The 17,875-nt window shown below is 39.1% G+C and overlaps 3 protein-coding genes and 1 long non-coding RNA gene across 7 annotated transcripts; 1 reads left to right on the top strand and 3 right to left on the bottom strand.

Moving 5' to 3' along the window:
- Positions 1-674: 674 nt before the first annotated feature.
- Positions 675-1,106, bottom strand: LOC139193450 (uncharacterized). The gene has a single exon (XM_070816476.1). It carries the CDS (start codon positions 1,104-1,106, stop codon positions 675-677), a length of 432 nt encoding a protein of 143 aa, XP_070672577.1.
- A 4,086-nt stretch (positions 1,107-5,192) lies between these two features.
- Positions 5,193-12,292, top strand: LOC103426159 (switch 2). Of its 3 annotated transcripts, none has more exons than XM_070817146.1 (9): positions 5,193-5,330; positions 5,491-6,033; positions 6,951-7,057; positions 8,280-8,925; positions 10,173-10,420; positions 10,834-10,960; positions 11,031-11,306; positions 11,409-11,676; positions 11,831-12,292. In XM_070817146.1, the coding sequence occupies exons 2-9, from the start codon at positions 5,668-5,670 to the stop codon at positions 12,169-12,171; spliced, it is 2,379 nt and encodes a 792-aa protein (XP_070673247.1). In that variant the 5' UTR covers positions 5,193-5,330; positions 5,491-5,667; the 3' UTR covers positions 12,172-12,292. The 3 variants fall into 3 exon arrangements, with proteins under 3 accessions (XP_070673247.1, XP_070673246.1, XP_028953743.2); XM_070817145.1 differs by having other exon boundaries at positions 7,998-8,925; XM_029097910.2 differs by having other exon boundaries at positions 7,998-8,925; positions 11,791-12,292.
- Positions 12,293-12,432: 140 nt separating this feature from the next.
- On the bottom strand, positions 12,433-14,172 carry LOC103405650 (F-box/kelch-repeat protein At3g23880-like). The gene has a single exon (XM_008344673.4). It carries the CDS (start codon positions 13,863-13,865, stop codon positions 12,720-12,722), a length of 1,146 nt encoding a protein of 381 aa, XP_008342895.3. The 5' UTR covers positions 13,866-14,172; the 3' UTR covers positions 12,433-12,719.
- A 2,521-nt stretch (positions 14,173-16,693) lies between these two features.
- On the bottom strand, positions 16,694-17,527 carry LOC139193671 (uncharacterized). 2 transcript variants are annotated; one of them, XR_011578031.1, is made up of 2 exons: positions 17,394-17,527; positions 16,694-17,234 (listed from the first exon to the last, which is right to left on the bottom strand). It is a non-coding gene; the product is annotated as an uncharacterized lncRNA (long non-coding RNA). The 2 variants fall into 2 exon arrangements; XR_011578030.1 differs by having other exon boundaries at positions 16,694-17,219.
- Between the last annotated feature and the right edge of the window lie 348 nt (positions 17,528-17,875).

Genomic DNA, 17,875 nt, shown 5'->3' with positions numbered 1-17,875 from the left:
GTCGGGCATGTCAAAAGGTGACCATGCAAAGACGTTACGACTTTCCCTAAGGAAAACCGTGAATTCCTTATTTTCTTTCGAGCTCAGACATGAGTTGATTCTAGCAATCTTCTACGGCTGGTAGGGATCAAGAATGATGTGTTTAACATCCTCTTCGAGTTTCCATCCCATCTCATCTGCTAGTGCGTTGATTTGGACACCATGTTCTTAATCTGACTGTTGTAATTGCTATTTGGTAGCTTTATCGTCCCTTTGGACCTTGGTAGCCTCTACAAGGGTAAAGGTCTTCTTTTTTTACTTCTTCAGCACTTGCATAATGCATAGTCGAGATGTGGCCTAGTCAGACTTGATTTCTCTGACTCCTCCTCCTAGGATGTGGAATCAAATTTTTTTATACTTGATAAAGGTTACAGCATCCAGGTTTATTAGCTAAGGTCGCCCTAAAATCCCATTGTAGGGAAACGGGTCGCTTATTATTGTGAACATCTGCTTTGAGACAACTGGTGGTGTTCTCACTTTAAATGTAATGTTACCGATGGCAATCGAGATGTGTTCATTGAATCCGATGAGCACCTCCACTCGGCGTATGATTGTGTTTTCCAGGCCCATCTTCTGAACTACTAAGAGTTGCAGTAGATTGATTGCACTTCCGTTATCAACAATCATTATGTTGACTATACGTAGGCTAGTTGGACAGATACCACTAGTGCATCATCATGTGGGAAATCAACGCCTTCAGCATCCTGCTCGGTAAAGCCAACGATGGGTCTAGGTTGGGTGTTGACTGCTTGGACCTGTGAGACTAGTAGAGCATGTTGGATCTTTTCCTTCTTGGAGTTATTGGTTGCCCTCAAGTGCTCGGATTCGACGTTAATGTCATTAATCCGAATTGTCTTGGTTAACGGCTTTTTGTCAGCGTCTACGTTCCTTCTAGGCTGCCCAGCTAGCTTGTCCAAGTATATGTCGACCTTGCCTTCTTTCACGAGCTTATCTAGGTAGTTGTTCCAAGTGTAGCAGTCGTCAGTTGTGTGACCGGGACCTCGATGGAATCCACAATACTTGGTATGGTCCAACTTGGAAGTATCTTTATTTGATTGTTTCGGCATCTTAAACCATGGTTCGCTTTTGATATCACGGAGGATTCGGTGGATCGAGATCGTGAACTTAGAGTAGTTCTTGAGCGTCAGGCCTTCTTTGGTCGTGGATCGGTCTTTACGCTTTGCCTTATACCTACTTTTGTTATTGTATTGCTTTCTATCCTCTTTCTTTTGAGCTACTACATATTTTATTCGAGGATACTCGGGTACCTTGTCTGCTCGCCAAGCCCCGTCCCAAAGTACATGCTTCTATGCCATAGCAAAAAAGTGTGCAAGAGTTAGATCTTTTTTCATGATCAATTCTCCAAACAGTGGGTGATCTGCTAGAAGTCCTTTTTAGAAAGCTGCACTAACTATCGAGTTGTCGCATCCGATTATCTTTGCCTTCTCTGCTTTGAACTTCTTCACATTAACGTTGAACAAATGGTCAAACTTCTTCTTGATCGAGCGGTATAATGAATATTCTTTGGTAAAAACCAAAGAAAGCTCATCAAAACTCCGGCTAGATTGTGGCAACAGGGTGTGAAACCAATCTTACGTCTCTCCTTGCAGAGTGATGGTGAATATATTTCACATGAGAGCGTCGTTGTTCCAGTAAATGACTATTATACTTCGGTAGTGCTTAAAGTGTCTTTTCGGGTTTCCATCTCCTTTGAAGAATGTGAAATATGGCATGCTGAACTTACATGGAGGCTCTGCATGCTCGATCTTGTACGTGAAGGCTGATCTGCTTATGTTGGTTTATGTTCTGTTGTAATGCATCGTAAGTGACCTCGTTACGTTGGAAATCGTGCAATCGTTCGGTCATGAGCCTCTCTACTTCTTCATGAATTTGCCTTTGTTGGGGGTAGCGGAGCTCTCGGCTGCCCCCTGTCGTGACCTACTAGTCTAGGCTGCTCTTCCATGTGTTCAGCTCATCTATGCCACAATTGCGGTGCATGTGGTACGTTTCTAGCAGGTGAGCAAATTTCTCACAGGTTGTCAATTAAACTTGAGCCTGATTGAGTGATTGCTTCTATTCGTCCGCTGTGCTGCCTACTCCAATGTGAGGTGGAGGATGCTCTTTGCGGGCCTAACCGCAAATGAACACTTTGCCTAGAAGGTTGCTTATGTTGATTATCGAAGTGTGGCCTCAACCGTGAATGTATGCTCGTCCGTGGGCCTAACCGAGAATGCACACTCCTCTGCACGCTAAGACGAGAACATACGCTATCTCGGGGACCCAGTCAAAAGTGTACACTACCCGAACGCTCGGTTCGTGGCTGGTCGATAGGCTAGTTTCCGAGACGCTACTTGAGAGGTTCGTCATCTGCCTTTGTCCTACTTCGGGACATTATATCTGGGGCATGCTGCAAAAGCTGATTCACCAAGGTCATCTGTTACACGAGAGCACTTATCAACTTTATGACTTGTCGAGACAAGTGTTGTTCGCCATATAGATTGGAAGAGCTTGGACAGTACGTGTCTCCTTGAGTAATGGAAGTGTAAGGAATTCCAGGCGCAAGATTTGAGTTAGGATATGTCAAATCTACGGAGAAATAAAGTGAAAATACTTTATGTTCAATCGTAAGTCTAGAAATATGAAGTTGGGATGATTGAATTGATCTTGGAACGATCGGGATTGCTTGGAGGACCACGGGAGTGGGCTGGATCGTGGATTGGGCCACAGAAATAGGTCGGGCCATCAGCACGGACTGGGCTGCTAGAGCGCATAGGCGCTGGGCTTTCCTCGGCGTGGCTTGGGCCACTATCTTGGCAACTGCGGTTGTGTCTTGGGCCTGCTCGCAATGGGCAGTGCTAGGCTCCCTTGTAGCACGAGCTTGAGCTCATTGCTGCAAGGTAGCATAGGCCTAGGCTTGCGGCTGCAAGGTGATGCCTTCACCGTGGGTTTGGATCTCATAGTGAACTGCCACAGTGGCTGTTGCTATGGTGGCTACTGCATAGCCACGATGGTGCCCTTTGAGGGTGGTGCCGCTCCACTCGTCGTCGCGTTGAGCCTCGTGGATCGTGGTGGTCCTAATCCTTGAACATAGGAAGTTCTGTTCATCGTGGTTTCTGAATTTCTACTCATTATACTTTTCTTTTACGTTTATTCAAAGAACTTTATAAAAAAATTATAGGAATAAGAACGTACAAAAAATATACAAATGAACGTGAAATTAGAAACTTTGAATACGAGAGTCTTCTTCGAGCGTGTGAATCAAGACTCTCAATGAAAGCACCAATTTGTGGATGCAAATTTATGTCGTCTTCTCATTTAACGAAAATACACCTGCAAAATAATAACACCTAAGATTAAGACCAAAAGCCTCACACACCCACGATGAATGGGGGGTTTTGGGCGAAGAATCTATGATGCTAAAGTTAGAATTTGAAAGAAAATATGTTTGGAAATTTTTTAGGGGAGAATGAATTAGGATTTTAGTGAGAAAAATGGGGCTATTTATAGGGGAGTGGCCAGCCCTATTTGGATAATAGGGATCGGCCATATACGGTGGAAATATGAATATAATTGCAAGATATTATGTAAGATAATATCTTGCACTTAATTTGTCAATTAATCGTAAATTGAATAGGAAAATTGAGAGTTACCTTTTGAGTGAGGATTTGATGAGAAGTGATGAGAGAGATTTGAATAAATATCATTTTGATCACCTTTGACTCTCCTTTGATTAAGCCGTTATTGTCCATTGCATGCGCATGGGAATTCTGGTATGCCTCAAGAGTAATTTTGTCATTTTTACCCAAAAATTCACATGTCGCCTTCATAATTTTCTTGATTATTTTTTGCCCCACAATAATTTCTGCAACCAAATTTTAAAAAGTTATCATTACTGCTAAGAGGCCATCACTATAAACATGACATTTTTATTGAAACATTTTAAGATATAAAATTGTTTTTCTTTAATAAAACATGTAAATTTTAAAATGAAACTAAAATGCCATCCACTTTTCTTTTTTTTAAACTTTGATAAAATACATTTTCATTGATTTCATAAATATAACAAAAGCAAACAGCAAAAGTTAAACTATTTTTCTAAGAGAGGTGAGTTTCGCATATATTTTTTTTAACACGTCCCTCTCTTTTTTGCTATCGTATTGAATAAAAAAATTGAAAACAACGAATAAAATTAAACAAGAGTGTGTTAGAAGTTAAAAATAATGTGAGTTTATCATTCCAGTTTTTTACTTTCCAATATTTAGTAATTGAATTTTTATTTTTACTTTTCAATTTGATTTTTTTTAAATTCATTATATATGAAAAGCACCACGGGAGAATTCAATTTGGTATTGATATGCATGCCAAGAATCTGAATCTTTACATTTAGGCTTCGCCTCACATTTTGCTAAATTTCAACCATTATAATAACCAACGATTGAGGACACGAAACACTAAAGATTGGTTCTAAAAATATTTTCATCAAAAATGTTTTCAGTTATTTTAAAAACATATCCAAACAAGTTCTAAATTTTGATTATTTTGAAGAATTAATCTCTATCTTTGTAGACATGGTAAAACACACTATGCAACAACCCAACCAACTTTACAATTAGCAACTACAATCCTCACAAAAAAACCCCCCGTCGTGCACCGCCTACCTGAAAATGGCAACAAACAACTCCGTAAATGGTCAAATACCCGAAAACGAGCACGAATGCAATCCCAACCCTCTCCTTGAACAACTCATACCCATAGACAAGCTCAAGCACGGAGACCACATGGGTCAAGTGCCTAAACGGAGTGATGTAGACATGAATGACCTAAAAGAGGAGGAATGTGACAATGCCGAAAAAGTGCAACAGAATTAATGATAAGGAGATGAGCATGGAAGTGTAGATGGTGTCAAATCTCATTTTTATTTGGATAATACTAAAGAGGTTAAATTTTTAAACAAAATTTTGTAAACTAAATGATATGAAAATTGAGTATTGGATTATTACTTAAGCGTTGATTAGTGTGTTCATTTCTTTTGGTAACACATTATTTAGTTTGAAAATTTAATATCTCTAACATTACATTTTCTATTTTAATTAAAAATTTCATCTTGAAGCATATACTAGTACTAACATATCAATTTTCATTATAGTCATCATAAACTTAAAAAAGGAGTATAATTCGATGTAATTTACAAATTTTGGTTAACCAGGGCTTTCATCTTCATCGCGAGTGGAGCAGGGATCTGAATTCGGAGTTTAGCAGAAGTATTGCGATTTGGTCAATTTGGGAATTAGGTTTAGGGAGATTATATTCACACACCTCAAATTACTTCTCTCACACCTTTTTAATTTTTTAATATTTTTCTATCAAGTGTTAGTGGTGTGTAGAAAATATTAAAAAATTAAAAAGGTGTGGGAGAAGTAATTTGGGGTGTGTGAATATAATTTCTCTTAGGTTTATCCTGATTCGAATTGAACCGGGTGAACAGTCCGTTTTCTGAAAGGGGAAAAAAAATAATAATAATTCCCCTGCCCCCACCCGTTTCTCCCTTCCCCACCCCACCGTCTCTCTCTCTGTGGCCGTTTTGCTCTCTTCGTCTCCCGTTTCTCTCTCTCCCCCTACCAATATCCAATGTCCCTCCAGTCCTTCAAAGAAGCCCTTAAACCCTGCAGAAACTCATCATCCTTAACAATCCCATCAACCCAATCACAGTCCTCAATCTCCCAACCCGTAGAAGAACCTACAATCCCAAGACGTCCCCCCAAATCGTCTCTGTCTCAGCAGCTTCTGAGACTGCAAGACCCATTGTCTCTGCCGCCAATTGAAACCAAACAAATCCAGGACCAGAATGGTAGTGAGGATGAGGTTGATGAAGAAGAAGACGACCCAGAATCAGTGGCCTGTGGGAGCCCTAAAGTGGGTTTCTTTGAATTTGATCACACAGGACCATATGAGCCCCTGATCTTGTCCTGTGAGGGAGAATTTCCAGTTGTACAGGTAATTAAACTTTGTTTTCCCTTTCATAATTGTTTCAAATTTATGCATATGTGTTGCGTTTTCGCGGTAATTTTGGTTTTCAATTTACGATGATCATTATTTAGTTTAGTTTGCATAAATGTATCTGCTTGGTGTAAGGAACGTAAAGGTACATTCTTTCTGTTTGCATTGTCTCACAAATTCACAATTCAATCGTTATATATTCACACGCGCCACACAAAAGTTTCCGGTCAGTGTTTGCTCCTTACAACTTAAGTAAATATGTGATGGTAACAGTTAGGTTCATAATTGGAAGTTCGAGTAGTAATATGACTTCAAGGACCAGGGAAGTGCTTGATGAACCTGGATATTATGTATGTGATTTGGCCGAATTACTTGAGCCTATGGTGGCTATTAGTGGTCAAAGAGAATTTTTGTTAACTGGTGATTAGGAAAATTCTAACATCGGCTTTTATTCGAAGAGCAATTGTTATTAGGCCATTTCCTTCTTAGTTCCAAAGTTGTGCAACAGACAGAGCAGTGAGGTCATTATTTAGCGTTGGCGGCTAAAGGAAGGTTTGGAAGTTTTAAAGTGAATGAAATGGAAAGGAAAACAATAATGAAGTGTGGTGGAATGCAAAAGAAATAATTAGGCTTTTCCTGTATGATTTGTTATCTTATGGGATTCTAACAACGTTGGTCACTTTGTTGAAACATTAACTGCCTGACACTACTGTATTCCAATCTTGTAGTTTTCTTGTCTGTAAGGGGATCTGTAGGAAACGTCTAAATCACTGGTTTTTATATTCATGAAATAGTTGAAGTTCTATAAGTATAGCTTTTGGGTCTCTACAATATGAATGGTTTGCATGAATGAGATATAAAATTGTTGGACTCTTTTTGTATAGTTACCATATCACTTCGTTTTCCCGTTGCAGGTTCCTGCATCCATTAACTGCAGGTTGCTTGAACATCAGAGAGAGGGAGTGAAGTTTCTGTATACTCTGTACAAGAAAAATCATGGAGGTATTCTTGGTGACGATATGTAAGTAGTAGTGATGAACTTTCATCTTATATAGTTCTTAAAGTTCTGACCTTTTACTTTTAGTTGTGTCCTCTGGACTCTTGCATTTTCATTGTTTTTTATTTTTTATTTAATTGTATTGTAATTTAATTTTGAGCATTATCCATTTCATTCAATGTTGTGATTGGTTAGTGAAAAATGAATGTTTGGTTTTGGGGGCATATCTCCAGCAGATTTGACTATGCATTTTCCAAACTGTAGATGAAGCACTCGTTCTCTCAGACTCAGACTGTGAACCGAAGATACATGAGTTTCTTTTAACTTAAGAATATACCTAACCTGGAAAGGGGTTCTGGGACAAATTTTCGTAGTGGAATTTTTCTCTTTAAAACAGTTGGTAGCTGCCACTCTCCTTGGAAGTATATATTAACATGGAGAAAGAAAATGCCAAAAATTAGTTTTTTTTCCTCTTTCCATTGTAAATTTGACAGTGTGCCCAGTGCATGTGTAGTTACTTTTGAGAACAGCATATTGATTGGGACTATAATTATTTGGTCAAGATCTTGACAGTGCATTATCATAGGGATGATTTTTACTCATTTGAAATGTGAATGTTTCTTTGATTTCCTTATGTTGGTGTATTGTAAAGTGCCCATTATCATAGGGATGATTTTACCCATTTGAAATGTGAATGTTTCTTTGATTTCCTTACATTGCTGTATTGTAAAGTGCCCATTAAAACATTTCCTTGTGTTTTGCAGTTATTTTATATGGTAAAATGCCTTCTTTTTTTCTAAGGATGTTTTTGCTTTTGCTAGACAGTCCACCGTAATATAGATTGGCAAGGATAACATTAGCTATGAACACATATATGCATTTGTGTTTGATCTCTAGCAACTCACAACTTGTACATTCAAGTTCCTAGTTAGCAAGCTCTTGATTTCTCTTACACATTGAACAGGGGACTAGGAAAAACCATCCAAACAATTGCATTCTTGGCTGCTGTGTTTGGGAAAGATGGGGATTGCATCGACTCCACAGTACTGAAGAAATGCCAAACAGCTGAAAGAGCCCCTGTTCTCATAGTTTGTCCTACTTCAGTTATCCACAATTGGGAGAATGAATTCTCTAAGTGGTCTAACTTTAGTGTTGCTGTTTACCACGGTGCAAATCGTGATTTGATTTATGATAAATTAGGATCACATGAAGTTGAGATACTTATCACAAGCTTTGACACATACAGAATATGTGGCAGCCAGTTGTCAGAGGTGAATTGGGAGATCGTGATTGTTGATGAAGCACATCGGCTTAAAAATGAAAAATCAAAGCTCTATATAGCATGTTTAGAATTTAAAACCTTAAAGCGTATTGGTCTCACTGGAACCATAATGCAGAACAAAATCATGGAACTTTTTAACCTCTTTGACTGGGTTGCACCTGGATCCTTGGGAACACGTGAACATTTTCGGGAGTTTTATGATGAACCCCTCAAGCATGGCCAAAGGTCAACTGCTCCTGAAAGATTTGTTCGTGTTGCTGATAAGCGAAAACAACACCTAGCGGCAGTTCTTCATAAATATATGTTAAGAAGGACGAAAGAGGAAACTATTGGGCATCTTATGATGGGGAAGGAAGATAATGTCATATTCTGTGCTATGAGTGAATTGCAAAAACGGGTGTATAGGAGAATGTTACAGCTACCGGATATCCAATGCCTAATAAATAAGGACAACCCATGTAGTTGTGGAAGCCCTCTTACTCAAGCTGAGTGCTGTAAAAGGACTATCCCGCATGGAAAGCTTTGGCCATACTTTCACAAGGAGAACCCCGACGGTTGTGATTCATGCCCCTTCTGCATTGTCCTTCCTTGCCTTGTCAAGCTCCAACAGGTAAATGATATTTTTAGTTTTTAAGCCCTTGGTACTCTGATTATTTCTCCTAACTCTCTTTTTATTAGGAATAAAGTCTTTGGTTTTCAAAAGTTTTTTCACCTTTATAAGTTGTAACTATTCAAGTTATAGTTTTCTGAGCATGAGTTTAAGGTGCAGAGGCAACGCTCACAGGATTGTTTCAGTTTTTTTTCCTAAGCGTATTTTTCAATAAGAGATTGAATAACATGAATGAGAAAACAAATAGCTGTAAAGAAGGGCATAATTTGTCTTGAAAATCAACTTAACGTCCAAGTTATTATATTTTTCAGTGCTGTGTGTTTTCGGTATTTTCACTTTGTGTGCGTTACTATACAATAACAAAGGGTCATTGACTTTATTTGGAAGTCTCAAGTCTCAGATACCTCTGAGGATCTGTTTCTCATTAATCATTTAATGGAAAAATAGACTGGTTGTCTGTTGTTTCAAGTGCATTAGGAATCTTTGACATTGTAGGGGATAGTTTGTTGCTGGATTACTTGATGTTGAAGGAAATTAAACTAATAAGTAATAACTATGAAGGGCTACAAAAGATCAAAAAATTTCTGTTACTTTCTAAATAGTTTAGTAAGATTACTCTCTTCCTATTGAATGAACTAGGAAGTAGCATTTTTTTAAATTCCTCTGGTGCTTTTGGTATTGGCTTTTCTGTTTATGCTTGTCTGTGCATATGCAATTTTTCTGTTTATTTTCTTGTTTTGCTCGAGTTTTCTTTAGACGGACCTCTGGTTTAACTGTTTGTACTGTTTCCACTTGATAAACAAAACCCTCTCTTAAGCTATTGAACCTTCTTTGTTCTTATTTGTTTTAAAGTATTGAACCTTGTGTGTCTAGCATGTGTAGGGCGCACATTTACTTACACAAGATAAACATAAGACATGAGGCTGGCTTCTCTTGAATTTGTGGCACCTTGAGACATGATCTCTTTGGTGGCTGTTAAATCAACACTGCTCTGTTATAGAGCCCTGCATGTGCTTAACATCAGCATTAAGAATTTTAGAAAACAGTGCTTAAGTGGAAAATGTTAGAAAAGTTTAAAAAAAAAAGGATATATGTTAGAATGATAATGTGAGAGGGGCAATGGATTTTTGTATTTTATAGGGCATGTTTTACTTTTATGGTGAGAACCGTGGATTGATTTGTTCGTATGCATTGTGACTGTTTATCACATTACTTTCTTAGTTTTATGGTACTGTTATGCTTTACAGATAAGTAATCACTTGGAGCTGATTAAGCCTAATCCAAAGGATGACCCAGATAAGCAAAAGAAAGATGCAGAGTTTGCCACCGCTGTGTTTGGCGAAGATGCTGAATTGGTGGGAGGGAACACCCAAAATGAGAGTTTTATGGGCCTGAGTGATGTTAAACATTGTGGCAAAATGCGAGCACTTGAAAAGTTCTTGTTCTCATGGATTTCACGGGGTGACAAAGTTCTTTTGTTCAGTTACTCTGTCAGGTGACGTGAGAACCTTATTGGTTAGGCACAGTTGCTTTTTTTTTTCTGTTATTCTACTTTTTCAATTATAATTGTCTTCTTTTGGGGTCTAAAGATGTTTAAGTAATTATAAAGTTTCAGTTTAACACAGGAACTTTGTGCATTGTTTAGGGTATTTAATACGTTGGTCAAATTGTCAATGTTTTAATTGATGTTTTCCGTGTCAATGAATTGTCCAGTACACGTCTTTCTTTCTCAGAAAGAAAAAGTGTTTAACCTGATCTATTTTCTGCATTCTTATTTTTAAATAAATGGATTATATAGTCAACGTTCTTTTAATGAATATTTTCTTGGGCAAATGTCCATGCTTGCATTTCTTCTTTTGGTTGTCTATCTAGATAATTATTATCCTGAACTAGAATTACTTCTTCCAGGATGCTGGACATACTGGAAAAGTTTCTCATACGCAAAGGCTATTGCTTCTCAAGACTTGATGGTTCAACACCAACCAACTTGCGTCAGTCTCTTGTTGATGACTTTAATTCAAGTCCTAGCAAACAGGTATATTTCAAATTCATATGACCAGAGAAGTTTGTGTTTAAATTTCCGTTTGACAGATTTATTGCTTTAGGTGTTCCTTATATCAACTCGAGCTGGTGGGCTTGGGTTGAATCTGGTCAGCGCAAATCGTGTGGTAATATTTGATCCAAGCTGGAACCCTGCCCAAGACTTACAGGCCCAGGACCGGTCATTTCGTTTTGGACAGAAGAGGCATGTTGTGGTTTTCCGCTTTCTTTCTGCTGGTTCCCTTGATGAGCTTGTTTATTCGCGTCAGGTGTACAAACAGCAGCTATCCAACATTGCTGTTTCTGGAAAAATGGAGAAAAGATATTTTGAAGGTGTCCAGGTATAGAAACCAACCTGTTTTTGCTTTTGGTTAGTTCTGGAACTTTTCTATTGACATTCAATTACAAGATATTTGTATCTCACTCAATTGGCTTACTTTCAGGATTGCAAAGAATTTCAAGGGGAACTTTTCGGAATCTGCAATTTATTTCGTGACCTTTCAGATAAGCTCTTTACCAGCGAAATCTTTGAGTTGAATGAGAAGCAAGGACAAAAAGAATTGTATAGTACAAAACAAGAATCAACCAAACTTGGTAGCGATCATGTTTCATTAAAAGAAGTGGATGTTGCATCTTCATCAGTGTCTGAGGCCAGAACAACCAGTGATTCTGAGAAGCGTTTAACAAGTCAACCTGTGCTCAAGGAAGTCGGTAAGTTTGATATTTACATTGGACTTCTGTTCTTGCGTTGCACTTTTTTTCACAGTTTTCATATCATTGTGCTTTCTTGTCATTTTCCTGTTCTGAGGATATTTGGTTTGGCAGATGTAGGCTGTAGCGACTGAAAGTGTCTTTTACTCCTTAGGTATCGTGTATGCACATCGTAATGAAGACATTGTGAATTATGGACATGGAACTCAAGGGACGACAGAAATGACCATCCCTCAGAATGGTAGCCTCGTGGACCCAGGCATTCATGTCTCGCGGAAGAAGAAACTAGATGGTATCGGTGGGAAGGAAAATTTTCCTTCACCCATGGATCAGAAAAGGATCCAGTACAGCCGCCTTTCTAAGTTCATGGGTTTGGGAGAGCTTGAATTTAGCAAGTGGGTAATGTCTGCCACACCAATGGAGAGGGAGAGAGTGCTCGGGGACTTCAGGAAGAGAAAGAAGAAGACGCTTGAAAACATTATTTTCGAAGTTTAGTTTGTGCGAAACAAAAACAGCTCGGCTCCCTCATTGTACAATTTTGTATATCCTAGAGGTGGTGATAGAAATTTCTCAACATTTGTATCTTCGACAATTGAGTCGGACCTTCGTTTAAGAATCGTGCTGCCAGAGAGTTCACTCTCGACCGACCTCCGGTGTAACATCGCCAGCAGTTCTATCAGCATTTCCTGCAATTCCTACCAATTTTAGCGGCAGCGTGTAAATAGATTGGCCCAATTTCGAGTTGAAAATCTAGACTACTGATGAACTAGCAGGCTACTTCATTTTCTGTATTACTGCATCGACGTACATACATGCAGCTACAAACATTAGCAAAGCAAGCACAAACATAACTCTCCCTGTTCTTCCCCCTTCTTGAACTCACATGTAGACAGATGGAAGCTCGATCTCATCATCGAGAGACAAACACATACAGGGATACTCTAATTCAGTAAGGATTTATACAGTATAACATATCACGAAATGAAAAATGAAAGCTATGGCACCCCAGCTGCTTTTCAACGGTTCTTCGTTTTCTTCCTCTTTCATGGAACGTGCATCAACTCGCTCGCTCTATCGAGTAAAGCTAGGCTCTCCGTGTAATATTCAATACATGAATACCCTGGATCTGTATGAATTCCTAGAAATTCATTTCTGTTGTTATTGGGATCATGAGAGACCAACTCCCCAGTCTTCCTTCCATGGTCATACATTTCTAACAGAAACTCGCCATTCTTCCTGCACCCCATAATCTGTACAACTCGGAAATTCGGGATGACATGCGTATCAATGGAGAATTTCTTTGTCCATGAATCCACCACCCCGTACTCTCTCATGATCCAAATACTATGTATGTTTTGATCATAGTGCTTCACGGCAATAGACTTTCCAGCAGCTGAAATGGCCATGTACTTGGTCGGTAACACACGAGCCAAATCTTCTGGCAACTCAATCTCTTTAAAAGTCTCATCACTCACATCCAATGACAAAATCACATTGCGGAGTCCATTTTCTTTTCGACGAGACGCAATCCAATGCACAGCTCCATGAACAAAAACTTGAGACCAAAATGTCTGAGCGATGACGTAATTAGGAGAAGTTGCCGTGATGGTTTTCCAAGACCCTGAATTTAGTGAATAAAGCCCAATTTCAGGGCAAGCTTGGCCTTGATCATCTTGGGGGAGATACACCAGTTTCACTACCTTGTAGTCATTTTTCTTCGAATCAAAGCCGAACCCGCAAATAGAATAACATGAGGAGGTTGGTGCATGAGGCTTTGCAAGTGAGACGAACTTCCTTATTGAGGGGTTCCATAGAATAAAAGAGTTGGTTTCTGTAAGGTAATCGTCGGAGAGGAGAAGCAATCCGTTGCAGGAGCCCACAACTCGGAAACACTCGTTGAAGCTCTGAACTGGAAGCTGTGGCTTTGAGTGTTCCAGGAAGGAGTCATTGTCTAAATGTAGAGAATACTGCTCGACTGTGGGGTCCTGGAGGGGGCAGTGCCTGAGAAGGATGGAAGGGGTATTATTGCTGGTTTTGTTTTGGTTAAGGTTGAGGTGTCTGTTGATGAAGCTAGTGTGTTTAATGATGGAGTTCCAAGATCTGCAGACACAGGTGAACTGAATCAAAGGTTTGACGGGAAGCCTGAGAAGAATTTGGATTATAATTTCTTCAGGAAGATATTCTGACATCGTTATTCGATTTCCTCGGGATATTTGTGCTCGATAATCTGCGATGCCTAAACTCCCAGGCCATAAGTAATTGTTCAAGAGCTCCTCAGTGAAAGGAATTTGGTCAGGGCATCATTATCTTGCCAGTTAAGATCTGTGGACCAAAAAGAAAGCGTATTCAGACTTGGCTGCTGATATTGATGTTCAACCACATGTTTATTAACTAAGATTCAAACTTACAAATGTTCCGTCGTGTCATTTGACCAAGATGACCATATTCATCCCGGCAAAGCCAAATTATATTCCAGAGCAATCAAAATCATGATCAGTAAATTACGGAAAGTCTCCCTATAGTAGAATATCGTTTGTACGAAGAAAAAAATATGTAACCAATATTTTAAAAGGTGAAGGCGAAGTCAAGATGTTTCATGGATAGTTTCATTTGGACGATAATCTTACAGTATCTAAATTTATTATAATACAACATATATAATACTTTTGTAGAACAATCAAGCTGGCATGCCAAGCAATCAAATATTTGACTATTATTAAAGTCATAATAAACTAATAGAACGTAGTTGGAAACATAAAATTAACATGAATTTGATAAAACCTCTGCCCAAAATGATGTTTGGGTTTGGGCTGTTCTTTTTTTTTTTTAATTAATAATTCAAACGCTTAGGCGAGTCTATAGCATACTTTCACTCAACAAAGGTGTTTTCTTGATAGCCCCGTCTAAAAAACCGCCTAGGCTAGTCTCAATACTAGTTTTTTTTTAAACATTATGTAACAAATCTTAATGGAAAATGTTAAATAACTCTTACTGGAAAAGGAAATACAGGTTGCACTAATGCTCAATGCATTGTCATGCAGGAATTACAGCACGCAGTCATTAAATTCCTTTCTCTTTGTTGATATTAAAACAAGACTATTTTAATGCTGTCCTAAGAAATCAAACCAACAATGAAGGACATCCATCTAGAGATACAATTAGAACAATTGCTTAACAAAATGCACCTAACTAATCGCTATTACACTACCAATCGCAATGAGAAACGTCTCCAACTTACTTGCATAAATGTCAACATCAGATCAATAAATTAGTGAATTTACCATTGTTTAAGGTGGAATAGAAGATGGCTCTACTGGCTACACATACCATGTCATGCATATTCACTCATACTGATCAATAACTTGGCGGAGAATATTAAATAACTCTTGTTGCAAAAGAAAATACATCCAGGGCTAAATGAATATAGGGTTAATCTCAGTTTACTATCTCAAGTTTATTGGTTTTCAACATTTAGTATATCAAATTATTTTCATCTCAGAGTAGTATCTGAAGTCAAAATTTTGGGATAGTTTCATATATCCATTAAGATTACTATTAAGTCAACGTTTAACTGGTGATGTAACGCCCAACTGGATTGGGCATCACGTGGATATTAAAAATAAAAAATAATAAAGTTAAAAAAAATTAAAAACCTAAAGACTACAACTTTGAATTTGGAAGGAGACGTTCTGGGTTTTTTCCCCGCCCCAGCCGTCTTGTGGTATGGGTTTGCTTCTGTTGTTCTTCCCGGAGTACAACGGCGGCAGCACCACCGCCATTGTTGACGAACCCACCAAGCTCTTCTCTTCTTCCACTTCCTCTTCGTAGTCCTCCCCCACCCCTTCTTCCTCCTCGTCTCCCTACTCCAAAACATGCACAGGTTGTATCTCCTAACACCTCCGCAACACCAATCAATGTGCTAAAAGGCCCCCAGATATTTCTAAAAAGATTAAAGCTTTGATTTTTAAACAAAAACCAAAGTCCATTCCTGAGTTGGGTGGGAGCTTCACGGGGACGAACCCATCTCGGTCTCTATTTTTTCTCTCTAACCCTCATCTCTCTCCTCCACACCTCAGCCTCCTTCACACCCTCCGGCGACTACCTCATCAACTGCAGCTCACCCTCCAACGCCTCCGTCTTCAACTGTGTCTTTCAGCGGACCCGTACAGATCCGGGTCGGGCTCCATTTCAATGGCTGACCAAAACCCACATCCCAATTCGCCCGCCCTCTACCACACGGCCAAAACCCATCACCCATCACCCCTTCCCTCTTTTCTCGCTTCGACGCCGTCACCAAGCTCGCCCTCAAATGTGACCACAGATCCGTCAGCATCGGCGACGAGGAAAGGTGGATCCGGTTGATTGGACGCTCGCGGTGGTGATTTGACGAAGGGGAAGGCTCAATTGCGATTACATTTTTTTGCGGTTCGTGCTCGATGATCCGTCTTCCCCATAACAGAGAGAAGAGAAAGTAATTTTCTAGGGTTTTGCACGGACGATGATCCGTCTAGCTCGAAGCTCCATGGCTCAAGATGATGGGTGGGGTGCGGAGGAGAGAAGGGAGGAGGGGATTGGGGAGGGAAGGAGGGGCGGATCGAAGTAACTAAAAGGATTTTTTTTTATGTGATAAAAAAAAATTAATTTTTTAATATTAAAATGGGCCCAGATTGTCACATAGTGCCAAGTCAATGTCCAGTTGAACGTCACGTCATCAGTTAACGGTTGACTTAACAGCAACCTTAACGGATGTATGAAATTGTCTTAAAATTTTGACTTCAGGTACCACTTTGAGATAAAAAAAACTTAATGTACCAAATGTTGAAAATTAAGAAACTTGAGAGTAGTAAACTGAAATATTAAAACACTAAAACAAAATTGGTATTTTAATTACAGCACGCAGGCCGCGAATATTTAAGCAACACTATTGCTATGCATGTCTCGTAAGAAATCAAACCAACAATGAAACACCCAACTTAGTAACACAAAATGACATAAAAATTAGACATCAATGTACAAGTAAAATCTTAGGCAGGCAGGCAAGGACATTGATTTATTACTGTTAGATGAAGGAAGGGTACGTTATGCCAAAATACACAGAAGGCTTATATATGTCTTGTATGTATCTTTTCTACTTTAAACTTCTAAATAACATATATAGGACTTGCAAATGAATTGAGAGTTGTGGACCAACAGCTTGGTTCAGATTAAGACTAGATATAAACAATGTCCTCCTTTTGAGATGTTTGCTTCTGATCTTTCTCTTTAACTGAGAGTGTATCTTGAATGCGTTGTTGTTGTTATCGGATGATTGGGTCAGAACTCAGAAGAGTCTCCTTGAGTCGCAGTCCGCCATTCAGAGCATGCGCTTGCACTTCAGTCTTGACGGCTCTCGCTCTACGAGCCTCTTTGTCACCGGTACCATTCTCCCAAACAGCAGAAGAGATTTTGCGGTACCGGATTCCTGAAGGGTGGTTCAGCGGTTCAACTGAGACCCCCAAACAATGGTGTTTTGTTGATCAGACCACGCTCTTCGAGATTTTCATCTGTAATTCCAAAAACTTAAAATCACGTAGATGAAATTAACATATGCAGCTGATCAAAAGTTTTAATTAATACATATGAATCATATATATTCTCAAAGGCTAATTTGCTAATTTATCAAAGGTTTGTCGAAAAATTAAGATGAAGGTCAAATTTTAATAAAAAAAGAAATCTACCTGATCTGGTAAATCATGGATGCGATATATTAAAACCCTACCAGCACCGCCATCCTCTTCATCTTGGCTTTCAGATGCCTCACAAACTTTCATCTCTCTCTTTCTGAAACCCTAAAACCTAATGAGTAATGAGTAATGAAGGTGTCAATGTGGTCAGTTTTATAGGTGGAGAGGAGGGTGCAAACGATGGGCGCATTTCAAATCCAGGGGCTCATGCTGCTGCTGGTATTAGGGTTTTGAAATCACAATTGGATGTTGTCGTCAAATATGGAAAATGCGTTTTCTTTACCTTAAAGAGATTACAGATAAGATCCCAACTTCCAGGTGCATTGTATAATTCCCAATACACCACGAGAATGATCCAGGAGCAGGTCAGTGGTACTGGAAACCAATTGGAAGCCCTATGATCGACCTGAGAATAACATATTCTCAGTCACTCATAAAAATAAATTATCAAAATCTTAATGAATGCACACAGGGGG

The sequence above is a fragment of the Malus domestica genome, chromosome 17 (genome assembly GCF_042453785.1).
Source record: "Malus domestica chromosome 17, GDT2T_hap1".
Classification (NCBI taxonomy): Eukaryota; Viridiplantae; Streptophyta; class Magnoliopsida; order Rosales; family Rosaceae; genus Malus; species Malus domestica.
Note: the sequence above shows the minus strand (reverse complement) of the source record. Positions and strands in the feature narration are given on the sequence as shown.